Source organism: Anomaloglossus baeobatrachus, chromosome 6, assembly GCF_048569485.1.
Source record: "Anomaloglossus baeobatrachus isolate aAnoBae1 chromosome 6, aAnoBae1.hap1, whole genome shotgun sequence".
NCBI classification, from domain to species: Eukaryota; Metazoa; Chordata; class Amphibia; order Anura; family Aromobatidae; genus Anomaloglossus; species Anomaloglossus baeobatrachus.
This window is the reverse complement of record NC_134358.1, coordinates 226,762,645-226,776,151: the sequence shown is the minus strand read 5'-3', so window position 1 is coordinate 226,776,151 and position 13,507 is coordinate 226,762,645. Positions and strand designations below refer to the sequence as shown.

At 38.8% G+C, this 13,507-nt stretch overlaps 1 protein-coding gene across 3 annotated transcripts in view; it reads right to left on the bottom strand.

Annotated features, from left to right (window-relative positions):
* Positions 1-500: 500 nt before the first annotated feature.
* The window catches only part of TPMT (thiopurine S-methyltransferase), a 77,962-nt gene continuing 64,955 nt past the window's right edge, over positions 501-13,507 (bottom strand). For all 3 annotated transcript variants that reach the window (XM_075314710.1, XM_075314709.1, XM_075314711.1), the window contains exons 8-9: positions 5,031-5,075; positions 501-811 (exon numbers count right to left, since the gene is read on the bottom strand). In XM_075314710.1, the coding sequence (XP_075170825.1) occupies positions 690-811; positions 5,031-5,075 (167 nt within the window). In that variant the 3' untranslated portion in view covers positions 501-689. The remainder of the gene's footprint in view (positions 812-5,030; positions 5,076-13,507) is intronic.

Below are 13,507 nucleotides of genomic sequence, written 5' to 3'. Positions count from 1 at the left end.
GTAACGGTCAAGGATCTGCTGAAGACCCATGTGCCTGTCATGACAGTACTACTGTGAAAATCAATCTATGGCTGGCGTTCATAGGAGACAGTGATCTCTGCTATATACAGCAATATGTGGTATTGCTGCATATAGGACAAGCGATTGGATGATTATAGATTCAAGCCTCTTTATAAAATAAATGAATCCTGTAATGTAATAATAGGTGATCTAAACATCCTATCTACCCCAAAATCCTATCAATAAAAATATTTTCCACATCTCGGAAAATGGCGACACAACTTTTTTTTTTTTTTTTTTAATCTCTTTTGTAAAATGAACGCTGAAGATAAAAAAAACCCCAAACAATTGAAAAACTATTTTTTTCCAAATTTCCAAATGGATGGAATCATTCAAAACTTCAACTCATCCTGCAATAAAGACATGCCCTGACATGGGTCTTGTAATAAGGGGAGGAAAAAACAAAAGTGCAAAAAAAAATAAATAAAATTGCTGGGTCCTTAAGGGATTATTAAATGCTCATTTTATTATTAAAATATATCCATTGTGACATGTATTTTCCAAACAAAGTACACCAGTGTCTTCGGCTCTAGCATATTTTAAAAATGTGTGTAGATTGTAGCATATAATCAAGTTACATATCCACTTTAGTAATGAGGTATGTGTAAAAATAAAAAAGCAATGCTTAATTAAGACTCCAATTTTGGCAGGACGAGGTAAAGGTTTTCAAAATAAAAATCTATTCCCCATTTTTTCTGCTTGTCAGTAAATGCATCCATCTTCTTCAGTAGCTTGTAAGTACATGAAGGACCTGAAAGACAAATTACAAAGAATTAGAAAACAGTCTTATTTTTTTAATATGTGCAACAGTTTCTTTCATTCACCTGTATTAGGTGAATTTGTATACACATACAGGCCTAGATTAAGAAAAGGGGACACTGTTTTATATTGCTTAGGAGATTAAGTTCAGATGAACATGAAACATTTTTCCTCTGTACTGTTTCATAGGTCCGTATGTGATTTCATATGTCTGTTTATTATTTCCTTATGATTCTGTTTTTAATATCCAGAATGAAAAAATAGCCCAAATTGGATCCATGCATAATTTAAAAACACAAACTAAAAACAATTATTTGTTAGCAATTTGTATTGTTCATGCATGTACAAACAAATTTATATATATAGCTGAACGTGAACTCTCATGCTCTGTTTTTCTGATTGGCTAAAACTGTGACAATGCTCCCCTATTTATTGAAAGGCAATACTTGACATAGTAAGTTATCCCCCATCAATTGGACAGAGAAAAACTTGCTGATTCCTGGAGGTCCAATCGATTGGTACCCCAACATCCTAAGAAAGGGGCTTTGGAACCAGAGAGCTCTATAGAGCCCCATCCATGCTGGACGTGTGCTGGAAATAGCTGAGCAATGTACCTGGCTTTCTCTGGTAGTTTCATAGACAATGAATGGGGTGAGGTTGAGCGTTTGCGCCTTCACTCCATTCAAGATGGGCTCTGCAGAGCCTGCTCTCTGCTGCCATAGCTCTGTTCTTAGGATAGCCGAGGGTCCTAGAGGTCAGATCCCCAACACTCATCCCCTATCCGATAAATAGGTTATAATTTACTATTTTGGGATTAACCCTTTAAAAGGAATCTGTTACCAGGTTTTTGCCACCTGATTTGAAAGCAGCACAATGTAGAGACAAAGATCCTGATTTCAGCGATGTGTCACTTACTGGGCTGCTTAGTGTAGTTTTGATAATCTACTGCTGAATAAGGCTATGTGCGCATGTAGCGTTCTGTCCCTGCAGACATTTCTGCAGCGATTTGAACAGCACATGTGCGCTTCAAATTGCTGCAGAAAGAGTCTGTAATGAAAAAAAAAAAATAAGCACATTCCATGCGCTTGCAGATCGCAGCGTAACTGTATGCAAATACGCAACGTGTGCACATAGCTTAACAGTGATTTTATCACTAGAGGACTACTTGGCGTGATGCCCGGTAGCCCACCATACTCATGAGCTCTGTATAACTGCTAGATCTGCAGCAGGTAAAACAATGATTTAATCACAATGACAGCAAACAGCAGCCCAGTAAGTGACACATCGCTGGAATCAGGGTCTCTGTCTCTACATTATGGTGCTCTCAGACGGGGTACCAAAAACCTGGTGACAGATTCAATTTAAGTAATTTTAGCATTTTCTACGTACATACCATTTAACACTGGTAAATTTAATTTACCACTTCTCTGCCCACTCCTCAAACGTCTCTAAATCTATTTGTAACATGATAGCACCAATCTGTGTTATACTTTTATTTTCAGTTGAATTAGCCGTGAAGGGGCTTGTTTTTTTGTGGAACATTGTTCTGCATTTCAATAACACCATACCTTTTATCATGTGATGTACTGGAAAGCGTGGTGAAATAGCAAACATCACATCGCAAAAATCACAGACTCCTATGAACACAAGCCACAGGCTGGTTTTCACTGGAGTATAGCTATGACAAACCCCTGTCTGTCATAGCAACTCATCTGCGTCAAGCAATCGCATCGCCGTAACACCGATGAGTGGTTAGAACAGCGTGACTGCTGGCACGCTGTTAATGTTATTGTCACACACTGACAGCTGCATATAACAGGTTATTAGCAGTGGGAGGAGCTGCGTACCACCCAAAGCTGTTAGAAGCAGATGATGGCTGATTATCACAGCCATCATCTGCTGACAAGCCGAGCTTACATCAAAGTTAGGGAGCTGGCATAGGACGTACTCACTATGTCATATGGTGTTCAGGGATTAAAAAAATGGCGACACATACCATTTTATTTTTTTTCTACAAAGTTCAGATCTGCTTTAAAACCAGTAAAATATGTAATACAAATCTATACAAGTTTTGTAGCACTGTAACCATATGGACCTGCAGAATCACGTTTCCAGGCCATCACATTTTTACCACACACTAAATGCCGTAACCAAAACAATAGAAGTGGGTATTTTTCAATATTTCATTCAACTTAAAAAGGAAAGCACAAAAATCTAAAATTGGCTCCAATGGAAAAAGGTTAGAAGTGCTATCAACTTGCCCCCAGGGTGATTTTCGTTTTTTTTAGCTCCCCTTCTTCTGAGAGCCGTAACTTTTTTTAATTTTCCATCAATCTTGCCATATGAAGGCTTGTTTTTTTCCCAGGATGAGTTGTATTTTTAAATGAAAACATACGTATTACCATATAATGTACTGGAAAACAGGAAAAAAAATTCCACGTGTGGAAAAATTGCAAAAAAAGTGCAGTTGCACGATTATTTTTGGAGTATTTTATTCACCATGTTATTTTTTTGCTGCTACGCAGTTTACCGATCAGATTAATTTAGTCTATATTTTGATAGATCGGGCATTTGTCAGTATGGCTATACTTAATATGTATATTTTTTAACCCTTTAATTTTCAAATGGGGTGAATGGGGAATGATTTGAACTTTTAGGTTATTTTTCTTCATTTTTTTCTTCTTTTTCTTCAACCTTTTTTCTTTTTTTTTTTTTACTTTTTTTAATTTATTTTATTACTTCCCCTAGGGGACTATAAGGATCAGAAGTCTGATCACTCATTCATTCATTTCTCCTTAATCAGAGCAGCATCGCTCTGAACAGGAGAACTGCTACGTTCTTGTTACAGCTGCAGCTATGATGATAGCGACAGGAGTCATCACATGACCCTGTGACCATCAGCTCCCTGAGATCACGCCTCCGATGGCGGTAGAGAAAGGAGATTTACCCGCTACGGCGCTTTAAATCATGCTGTCACATTTTGACAGCGCAATTTAAAGGGCTAACAGGTGTGGGTGGATCGTGGATCCACCTGTACCTGCGAGGCACACGTTTGCGGTTTAAATCAGCAGACATGTGCGGGGTTCACTACTGGCTCACTGCAGCAGCCAGTAGTAATCACCCCTTTATGATTTAGGATGTATCGTTATGTCCTTGGTTGTGAAGAGGTTAAATCATTTAAAAACATGGCTACTTTTTTGTAAGAACAAGGCCACACTTGTTCTTAGATGATGTATGGTATTAAAGGAATCTGTCAGCAGGTTTTTGTGACCTCATCTAAGAGCAGCATGATATAGTCAAAGAGATGCTGAATCTAAGAATGTATCACTTAGATTAGTGGCTGCAGCCGTTCTGATACAGTAAAAGATTTTATTTTTTGTATATAGCAGAGCTCTGCGAGCTGCCCTCTGCCCACACAAGGCTTTCAGTTTACATTTCCATAAACAGAAGCTGCTAATCACAGAGGGGAGTTGGAGTCTGACTACAGCTCACATGCTGCTCAGACCCACTGATGATAAAGCTAAGAGGCTTAAACTAACATTGCAGGTAAACAAAAGCAGACTTTGAGATAAGAGATGGCTACCTGTAAACTATATGTTAACTCTAAAGGCCCAATCACACACAACGACTTACCAGCGATCCCGAAAACGATGCGACCTGATAGAGATCGCAGGTAAGTCGCTGGGAGGTTGCAGGTGAGATGTCACACAGTCAGATCTTACCAGCGATGCAGGAACAATACAGGTCGCATAACGATCTCAGCAGTCACTGTGACCCTGTCACACAGTGTCAAACACAGCGATGTGTCCTGCCCAGCAGGACATCGCCTTTGAAGAAAATGGCCTGGACCATTCTGCAAGGACTAGAGATCTCACAGCAGGAGCCTGATCGCTGGTAGGTGTCACACATAACTAGATCGCTAACAGGATCGCTACTGCATCACAGAAACCGTGACTTAGTTGCAATCTCGCTAGCGATCTCGTTATGTGTGACGGTACCTTAAAAGCATGCTGGCTCCAGGTTACAAAGCAAAAACGTCCTGACATAGTCCTTTTAAATGAAGCTCAGACACAAAAAGAATCACATCTAGTGGATAGAAGTGTCTCTGTATCTACAAGAAAGGATCCATGTTTTGGTAATGCTGGACAACCCATTTTGTGTACTACGAGCTGTTAAACAATAAATTGTACCAATTTTACTTAATTACTTACCAAGAAAAGTTTCTATATCAGATTCGGGCACATAAAAGGGAGGGCCTATGAAAATGAAAAAAAAAAACCAAAAATATAGTTATGCTTGCCATCAAAGTTTTCTATAGTAAAACACAGTTTAAGACTGAGTGATATACAGTATACGCCACAAAAATGTTCTTGATGCAGATGTGGAGATACGAGGCTCAGTGAGTGCTCTTGTTCGCTGGCCCAGCCGCCTTTAGAAAGACAGCATGGCTCAGGGCTCATCCCAACTGAATGCACGACCTCCTTAACCGTGAGCGGAACACTAAGACAACACAGGGTGAGGGAATCACAATATTAAGACTTTATTGGATCCCCACAATATTAACGGCACATAACACATAACCAGCAAAACACACAAATGTAACAGGCAACAGAGTCTCACCCTTCCGCTGGCTCACCAGGGATTTGAATGGCCGTGCCTCAGAGCTTCCAGGGCTATTTACTCCAATCCAGCAGCACCCCGCTTTCGGCGGGCACCCACCGAGAAAGGAATAACGCCAGATTTAGGAAGCTGGCTGAGGTCTGCAAACGTCTGTAGTCAGATGACTGGATTGTCCCAATCTGGATTCCTTCCTTAGGTAGTCCTTGGTATCACAGCCGAATCCTTGCATTCGATGCTGAAGTCCATATAGTGTTATAATCCAGGTTATGGCTTGCCAATCGGATCCGCAGGTCCTAGATTGGTAAGAATGTAGCAAGAGTCTCTCTGGGCAATGGACAGTCCTTCTCATACCCCTGAGCTCTCCATTCAGACCATTGAGGTCTTCACGATTGGTGGATAAGACTGGGCTCTTATTGGCTAGATTTCAAGCCGTATACAGAATATTCCAGTAATAATGGTCAATTGCAGAGACGAGGAAGAGACAGCTAAGTTACATCGCATCCAGCAAACACATCTTAATACAATGAGTAAAAGGAGCCAGCACGATCTGAAATTGGCATGCATCATATAAAAAGTGAAAATTCACAGATTTATTCCAACTGTACTATAATAAAAAAAAATGAGATTTTTCGCAAATAATTGATCAATTCTTTGAGCCACCCCTGCCAACGTCACGGCAAATCTCAATAGGTGGTCCTAACCTATATTATGTATTTCATGTGCCATGCGGCCTCCTAGATAAAGTTAAAAGCAGAACCATAATGGAGCACACATACCTGTATTTACTCACAAGGAAGTTATCAGCTATTAGAAAACAACTAATGTGGTCCCAGAGTGTTTCCAATTAGAATCCATACTAGACACTTCAAAAGACCATATTTAAATCAATATCTCAATCTTTATTAACATGATTAAAAACATAAACACTAGACACTTAGACATATTAAAAAATTGATTGACAAAACAGGGTGTAAGATAGAGGGTCCACCATAGTTCAATAATTTACAGTATCACAGAATATTTAGTTCATAATGAAATTCTCATATATTTAAATGTCACAAAGCATTGAGTTCATAATAATGCTTCATTTAATCTGTGTATATAAATTGTAATCTGTATACCTTCCCTTATTCCTCAATATTCATAGGGTTAAATATTTCTTTCATCACTACAATATTCAATGCATCAAGACAAGAGGATATACTTTATTTTCCTTTTTAGTACCACAGAATTTCTGATTCATGATAGTATTCACATTTATTCGTGGCAACACAGAGCACTATATTCAAAGTGTTCCCCTAATTCATGTATACCATGTAAAAATCTGTATACCGTATATACTGGCGTATAAGACGACTTTTTACCCCCTTAAAATAATGGCTACAGTGGGGGGTCGTCTTATACGCCGGATATATACCTGGGTGCTGTAGTGCGCCGCTCCACTCCGTTCCACGCTTGGATTCTGCCTCCATAGTGACGAGGGAGGAACTTCCTGTCACCGCTGCTGAATGGCAGAGCGCTGGCCAATCAGAGGCAAGCAGCTCTGCCTTGATGTCAGCGCTCTAGCAGGGAAGTTCCTGCCTCGTCGTTATGGAAACGCGATACACAGCCCGGCCCCGTACTGGTATATCATACAGCATATATACTGGTATATATACAGCGGATATATAGCGTATATATAGCAGGGGGACGCACTGTGTGAGGAGGTGGTTTTTTTTTTCACTGTCCAGTATAACCAATAGGATTAGTGCAGTAACGCCAGATTCCCCTCGCATCCATGCAGGGACATTAATGAAGAGCTTACATGCTGGCCCCTGCACTAATCCTATTGGTTATACTGGACAGTAAAAAAAACACCTCCTCACACAGTGCGGCCCCCTGCTCTTAGCATACTGAAGCATACTGAACGGGGGTAGTCTTATACAGTGAGTATATCCCAAATTCTATATTTTTAGGGCAGAAGTTGGGGGTTGTCTTATACGCCCAGTCGTCTTATACGCCGGCATATACGGTACTTGCTCTTGCTTCTAAGTATTTAAAGAGAAAAAATCTCTATTTCATTAGTATGCAGTGTGTTGAAACCCAACGGGTATAAATTCCCAGAACTATAATATATAAATAGTAGACATCTTCTCCATTCCCATGAGAGGAATTAGCGGAGACCTCCCATGCAAGGGATAGAACAGATAAACATTTGAATGATCTTGCAGATACTTTACCTAGGCAGACCCTCCCCACACCACTCCAACGATCGTTTCAACGTATCTTCGTCAGGGAGTGATGTGAAGGGGTAGTGGGCAGCCCTATATACTTCCCTCACAGCTGATGTAAATCCAAGTAACGAGCACTCCACTTACCGGACGCTGCTAGCGTTAACGCGGAGGCTCCCTCCCCCCACCACGAGACCCAGGCACGTCAGAAAGGGCGACGTTGTCGCCCATGATGACGCGACTGCACCACGAGGAGGGGGGACAGGAGCACGCATGCGCGCCGCAGCGTCAGTGCTCATAGTGCTGTGCCTAGAGGGAAAATCGCCATCTTGGTGTATATCAGGGCTTCAATATGGTTTATCCCTATAGCGTGATTTAATTGTCTATTCACCAATGAACTTTTCACAGCGAACTACCGTATAATACTCAAATATAACATCCAATTCATAAGATAGCATACATGTATACCTATATTGAAAGAGAATATGTATATACGCAGATCAACCTGTCATTAATGAAAATCATGTTTATACCATTTACTCATCATTATACATACAGGGTGCCCCAAAAAAAACCCCTTTACATTAAAAAACAAGTAAGTGATGTAGCAGCAATACCTCAAAATATAATTTAATTTATACCATGAAGGAAAATATTCTCCAGATGGTAAATCCTTGTTAGTCACAATAATAGAAAAATATTTGAAAAATATTGTCATAGTATGGAATTGCTAGAAAAACTCCAACACAGCCTAAAACCCCACTGGGCTCTCACTACACTCATAGGTACGTCATATTTATATACTGCATTTGATTCAGGGTTATGTTCATGTTTATCATGTATTACTGATTTTACTATGTCTTGGATTAACTGCATAGGAGCACTGTTTGTCTGTTTATAATTAGTCCAGCTTTGGGCTGCCTGCTTTATAGGTATGCCCTAGCTGTGTACTTATGGATTCATTTACTATGTGCTCCTATGTGCCTTGTGTGTGGTGAGGGCGCCACCTGCTGGCATATACCACTTGTCTCTACTTTTTTATACATTGTCTATTTGCTATGATGCTTTTGTACTAATAAAATTTAAGCTTTTTGCAACTCAGTCGTTGTACAGATTCTTCCTTTTTTGTTTACAAAATATTCTGTATATGGCTGTATCCATATTGTAAATATGGCACGGGATCGACCGTGTCTTTTGGTATTGTGTATTTCCTTTTTATATGATGCATGCCATTTTCAGATCGTGCTGGCTCCCCTCTCTCTTAATACAATGAGTGCCTGACCTTCAGTGGCCAAACAATTACATGAGTCAATAAAAACTTCAATATTAAACTCCCAAGAGTCTTGTAGAACAATGAGGGATTATCCCCCATCTATAAACAAACTATCTTCATGTCTGGCCGAATTTTAAGAACGTTAACTCATGCTAGGCACTGACAGGGTCCATGTCGTCACAGCAGCTACTTGGCAGGGGGTATTTTCATTTTCCCTGCATGTTATACAATTGTTAAAAGGCACTCACTTTCTAAATTAGCCTACTTATAGAGAAGGTACTCTTAAATCTGGTGGAGAGAGATATATATATATATATATATATATATACATACATAATATATATATATATATATATTATATATTATATATATATATATATATATATATATATTATATATTATATATATATATATATATATATATATATATATATATATATATATATACATATACACACACACACACACACACACACACACACACATATACATACATACATACACACACAGTTAGGTCCAGAAATATTTGGACAGTGACACAATTTTCGCGAGTTGGGCTCTGCATGCCACCACATTGGATTTGAAATGAAATCTCTACAACAGAATTCAAGTGCAGATTGTAACGTTTAATTTGAAGGTTTGAACAAAAATATCTGATAGAAATTGTAGGAATTGTACACATTTCTTTACAAACACTCCACATTTTAGGAGGTCAAAAGTAATTGGACAAATAAACCAAACCCAAACAAAATATTTTTATTTTCAATATTTTGTTGCGAATCCTTTGGAGGCAATCACTGCCTTAAGTCTGGAACCCATGGACATCACCAAACGCTGGGTTTCCTCCTTCTTAATGCTTTGCCAGGCCTTTACAGCCGCAGCCTTCAGGTCTTGCTTGTTTGTGGGTCTTTCCGTCTTAAGTCTGGATTTGAGCAAGTGAAATGCATGCTCAATTGGGTTAAGATCTGTTGATTGACTTGGCCATTGCAGAATGTTCCACTTTTTTGCACTCATAAACTCCTGGGTAGCTTTGGCTGTATGCTTGGGGTCATTGTCCATCTGTACTATGAAGCGCCATCCGATCAACTTTGCGGTATTTGGCTGAATCTGGGCTGAAAGTATATCCCGGTACACTTCAGAATTCATCCGGCTACTGTTGTCTGCTGTTATGTCATCAATAAACACAAGTGACCCAGTGCCATTGAAAGCCATGCATGCCCATGCCATCACGTTGCCTCCACCATGTTTTACAGAGGATGTGGTGTGCCTTGGATCATGTGCCGTTCCCTTTCTTCTCCAAACTTTTTTCTTCCCATCATTCTGGTACAGGTTGATCTTTGTCTCATCTGTCCATAGAATACTTTTCCAGAACTGAGCTGGCTTCATGAGGTGTTTTTCAGCAAATTTAACTCTGGCCTGTCTATTTTTGGAATTGATGAATGGTTTGCATCTAGATGTGAACCCTTTGTATTTACTTTCATTGAGTCTTCTCTCTACTGTTGACTTAGAGACAGATACACCTACTTCACTGAGAGTGTTCTGGACTTCAGTTGATGTTGTGAACGGGTTCTTCTTCACCAAAGAAAGTATGCGGCGATCATCCACCACTGTTGTCATCCGTGGACGCCCAGGCCTTTTTGAGTTCCCAAGCTCACCAGTCAATTCCTTTTTTCTCAGAATGTACCCGACTGTTGATTTTGCTACTCCAAGCATGTTTGCTATCTCTCTGATGGATTTTTTCTTTTTTTTTCAGCCTCAGGATGTTCTGCTTCACCTCAATTGAGAGTTCCTTAGACCGCATGTTGTCTGGTCACAGCAACAGCTTCCAAATGCAAAACCACACACCTGTAATCAACCCCAGACCTTTTAACTACTTCATTGATTACAGGTTAATGAGGGAGAGGCCTTCAGAGTTAATTGCAGCCCTTAGAGTCCCTTGTCCAATTACTTTTGGTCTTGAAAAAGAGGAGGCTATGCATTACAGAGCTATGATTCCTAAACCCTTTCTCCGATTTGGATGTGAAAACTCTCATATTGCAGCTGGGAGTGTGCACTTTCAGCCCATATTATATATATAATTGTATTTCTGAACATGTTTTTGTAAACAGCTAAAATAACAAAACTTGTGTCACTGTCCAAATATTTCTGGACCTAACTAATATATATATATATACACACACACACATACACATACACACACACACACACACACACACACACACACTTTAACTCCATTTTTCTGATACAATGCTCCAAACTTACAGCATAAATCGAAATTTAAAATAACATCCTAGCTTTTTACATCCACCACTAGTGAGCAGGGGAGGTATTGTCTATCCTTTGAACACAATAGTAACATAGTTATGCAGTAATGTTCCATGCCCCTTCAAGTGGCCTCTATAAGAAGCTCTTTTTTTTTTTTTTTTTTAGAGAAAAAAAAACAGCCCCAGCTACTATCATCTATAGATATGTAAGAACTAATCAATAGAGAATTTTGGGCCTAAACATTTGCACTGTATCATACTGAATCTTCCACTTGAAAACACAAAGTAAAATTGTGCAGACTCCTTCACTTCTAACAATATTCTGGGACATATTTATCCATCTAAATGCAACAGAAGTCTAGCATTATATGAACAAAAATGGCACTATATGTATCATGTGTTTAACCCTTTTGTGCTAGAGCCTGTTTTCACCTTCCTGACCAGGCCAAATTTTGAAATTCTGACCAGTGTCACTTTATGTGGTAATTACTCTGGAACACTTCAACGGATCCTAGTGATTCTGAGATGTTTTTCAAGTCACGTTGTACTTCATGTTAGTTGTAAAGTTTTCTCAATATGATTTGCATTTATTTATGAAAATATAGAACATTTTACAAAATGTGAAAATCTCGCAATTTTCTAATGTTTAATTTTTATGCACTTAACCCCTTCACGACCAAGGGCATATATACGTCCTTTGCCATGTCTGTCCCTTTAATACGGGCTCGCTAATCAGCACGCATGTGCAGGTTAGAGGTGAGGGTGGATCTCCACCCCTAGGAGGACTACTAAAATCATTAAAGAAATAGTTTTAAAAAAATATGAAAAAACCCCAAAATCCTAAAAAGTTCAAATCACCCCCCTTTTGCATCATTGAAAATAAAACAATAATAATAATAATAATAATAATAATTATTTAAAAAAAATACACATATTTGGTATCGGTAAGTTTAGAAATGCCTGATCAAAATAAAGTCAATTAATCTGAAAAAAAAAAAAAATAAAAAAAACGCCAGAATTACGTTTTTTTTGGTTACCAAAACATTAAAATGCAATAAGAGGTGAGCAAAACGTTGCATCTATCCAAAAATAGTATAATTCAAAAAATTATCTCTAGACCCAAAAAATAAGCCATCATTCAGCCCCAGATCCCAAAAAACGAGAACGCTAGAGGTCAAAAAGTGCAAATTTGTTTTAAAAATGTCTGAAATTTTTTTCACCACTTACATAAAAGTAAACCTATACATGTTTGGTATCTATGAACTCGTATTTTTGAAACATACTGATTTATTTTGTAGGAAAAATAGGGGTTTAACCCCTTCAGCCCCCGGGCACTTTCCGTTTTTGCGTTTTTGTTTTTTGCTCCCCTTCTTCCGTGAGGCGTAACATTTTTATTTTTCCATCAATCTTGCCATATGAGGGCTTGTTTTTTGCGGGACGAGTTGTACTTTTAAATGAAACCATAAGTTTTACCATATAGTGTACTGGAAAAACGGCAAAAAAATTCCAAGTGCGGAAAAATTGCAAAAAAAGTGTGATCGTACAATAGTTTTTGGGATATTTTATTCACTGTGTTCACTATATGGTAAAACTGAGGTATCTATGTGATGCCTCAGGTCGGTGCGAGTTTGTAGACACCAAACATGTCTAGGTTTACTTGTATCTAAGGGGTTAAAAAAAATTCACAAGTTTGTCCAATAAAAGTGGCGCACGTTTTGCGCCATTTTCCGAAACACGTAGCGTTCTTATTTTTAAGGATCTATGGCTCAGTGATGGCTTATTTTTTGCGTCTCGAGCTGACGTTTATAATGGTACAATTTTTGCGCAGATGCTACGTTTTGATCTCCTGTTATTGCATTTTGCGTAAAACTTGCGGCGACCAAAAAACTTAATTTTGGCGTTTGGAATTTTTTTGCGACTACGCCGTTTACCAATCAGATTAATTGATTTTATATTTTGATAGATCGGGCATTTCTGAACGCGGCGATACCAAATATGTGTATATTTATTTATTTTTTAACCCTTTAATTTTCAATGGGGGGAAAGGGGGGTGATTTGAACTTTTAGGTTTTTTGTTTTTTTTTATTTTTTAAAACTTTTTTTTTTACTTTTTTTTTTATTTTACTAGTCCCCCTAGGGGGCTATAGCGATCAGCAATCCGATTGCTGATCGCTATCTGCTGATCACAGCTATACCGCTGTAATCAGCAGATTCAGTCACTTTGGTTTTCCCTCTGCTCTCGGCCGAGGGAAAATGAAAGTGAAACATCGTAGCAGCAGGCGTCATCACATGACCCTGTGCTACGATGGCAACCACCGATA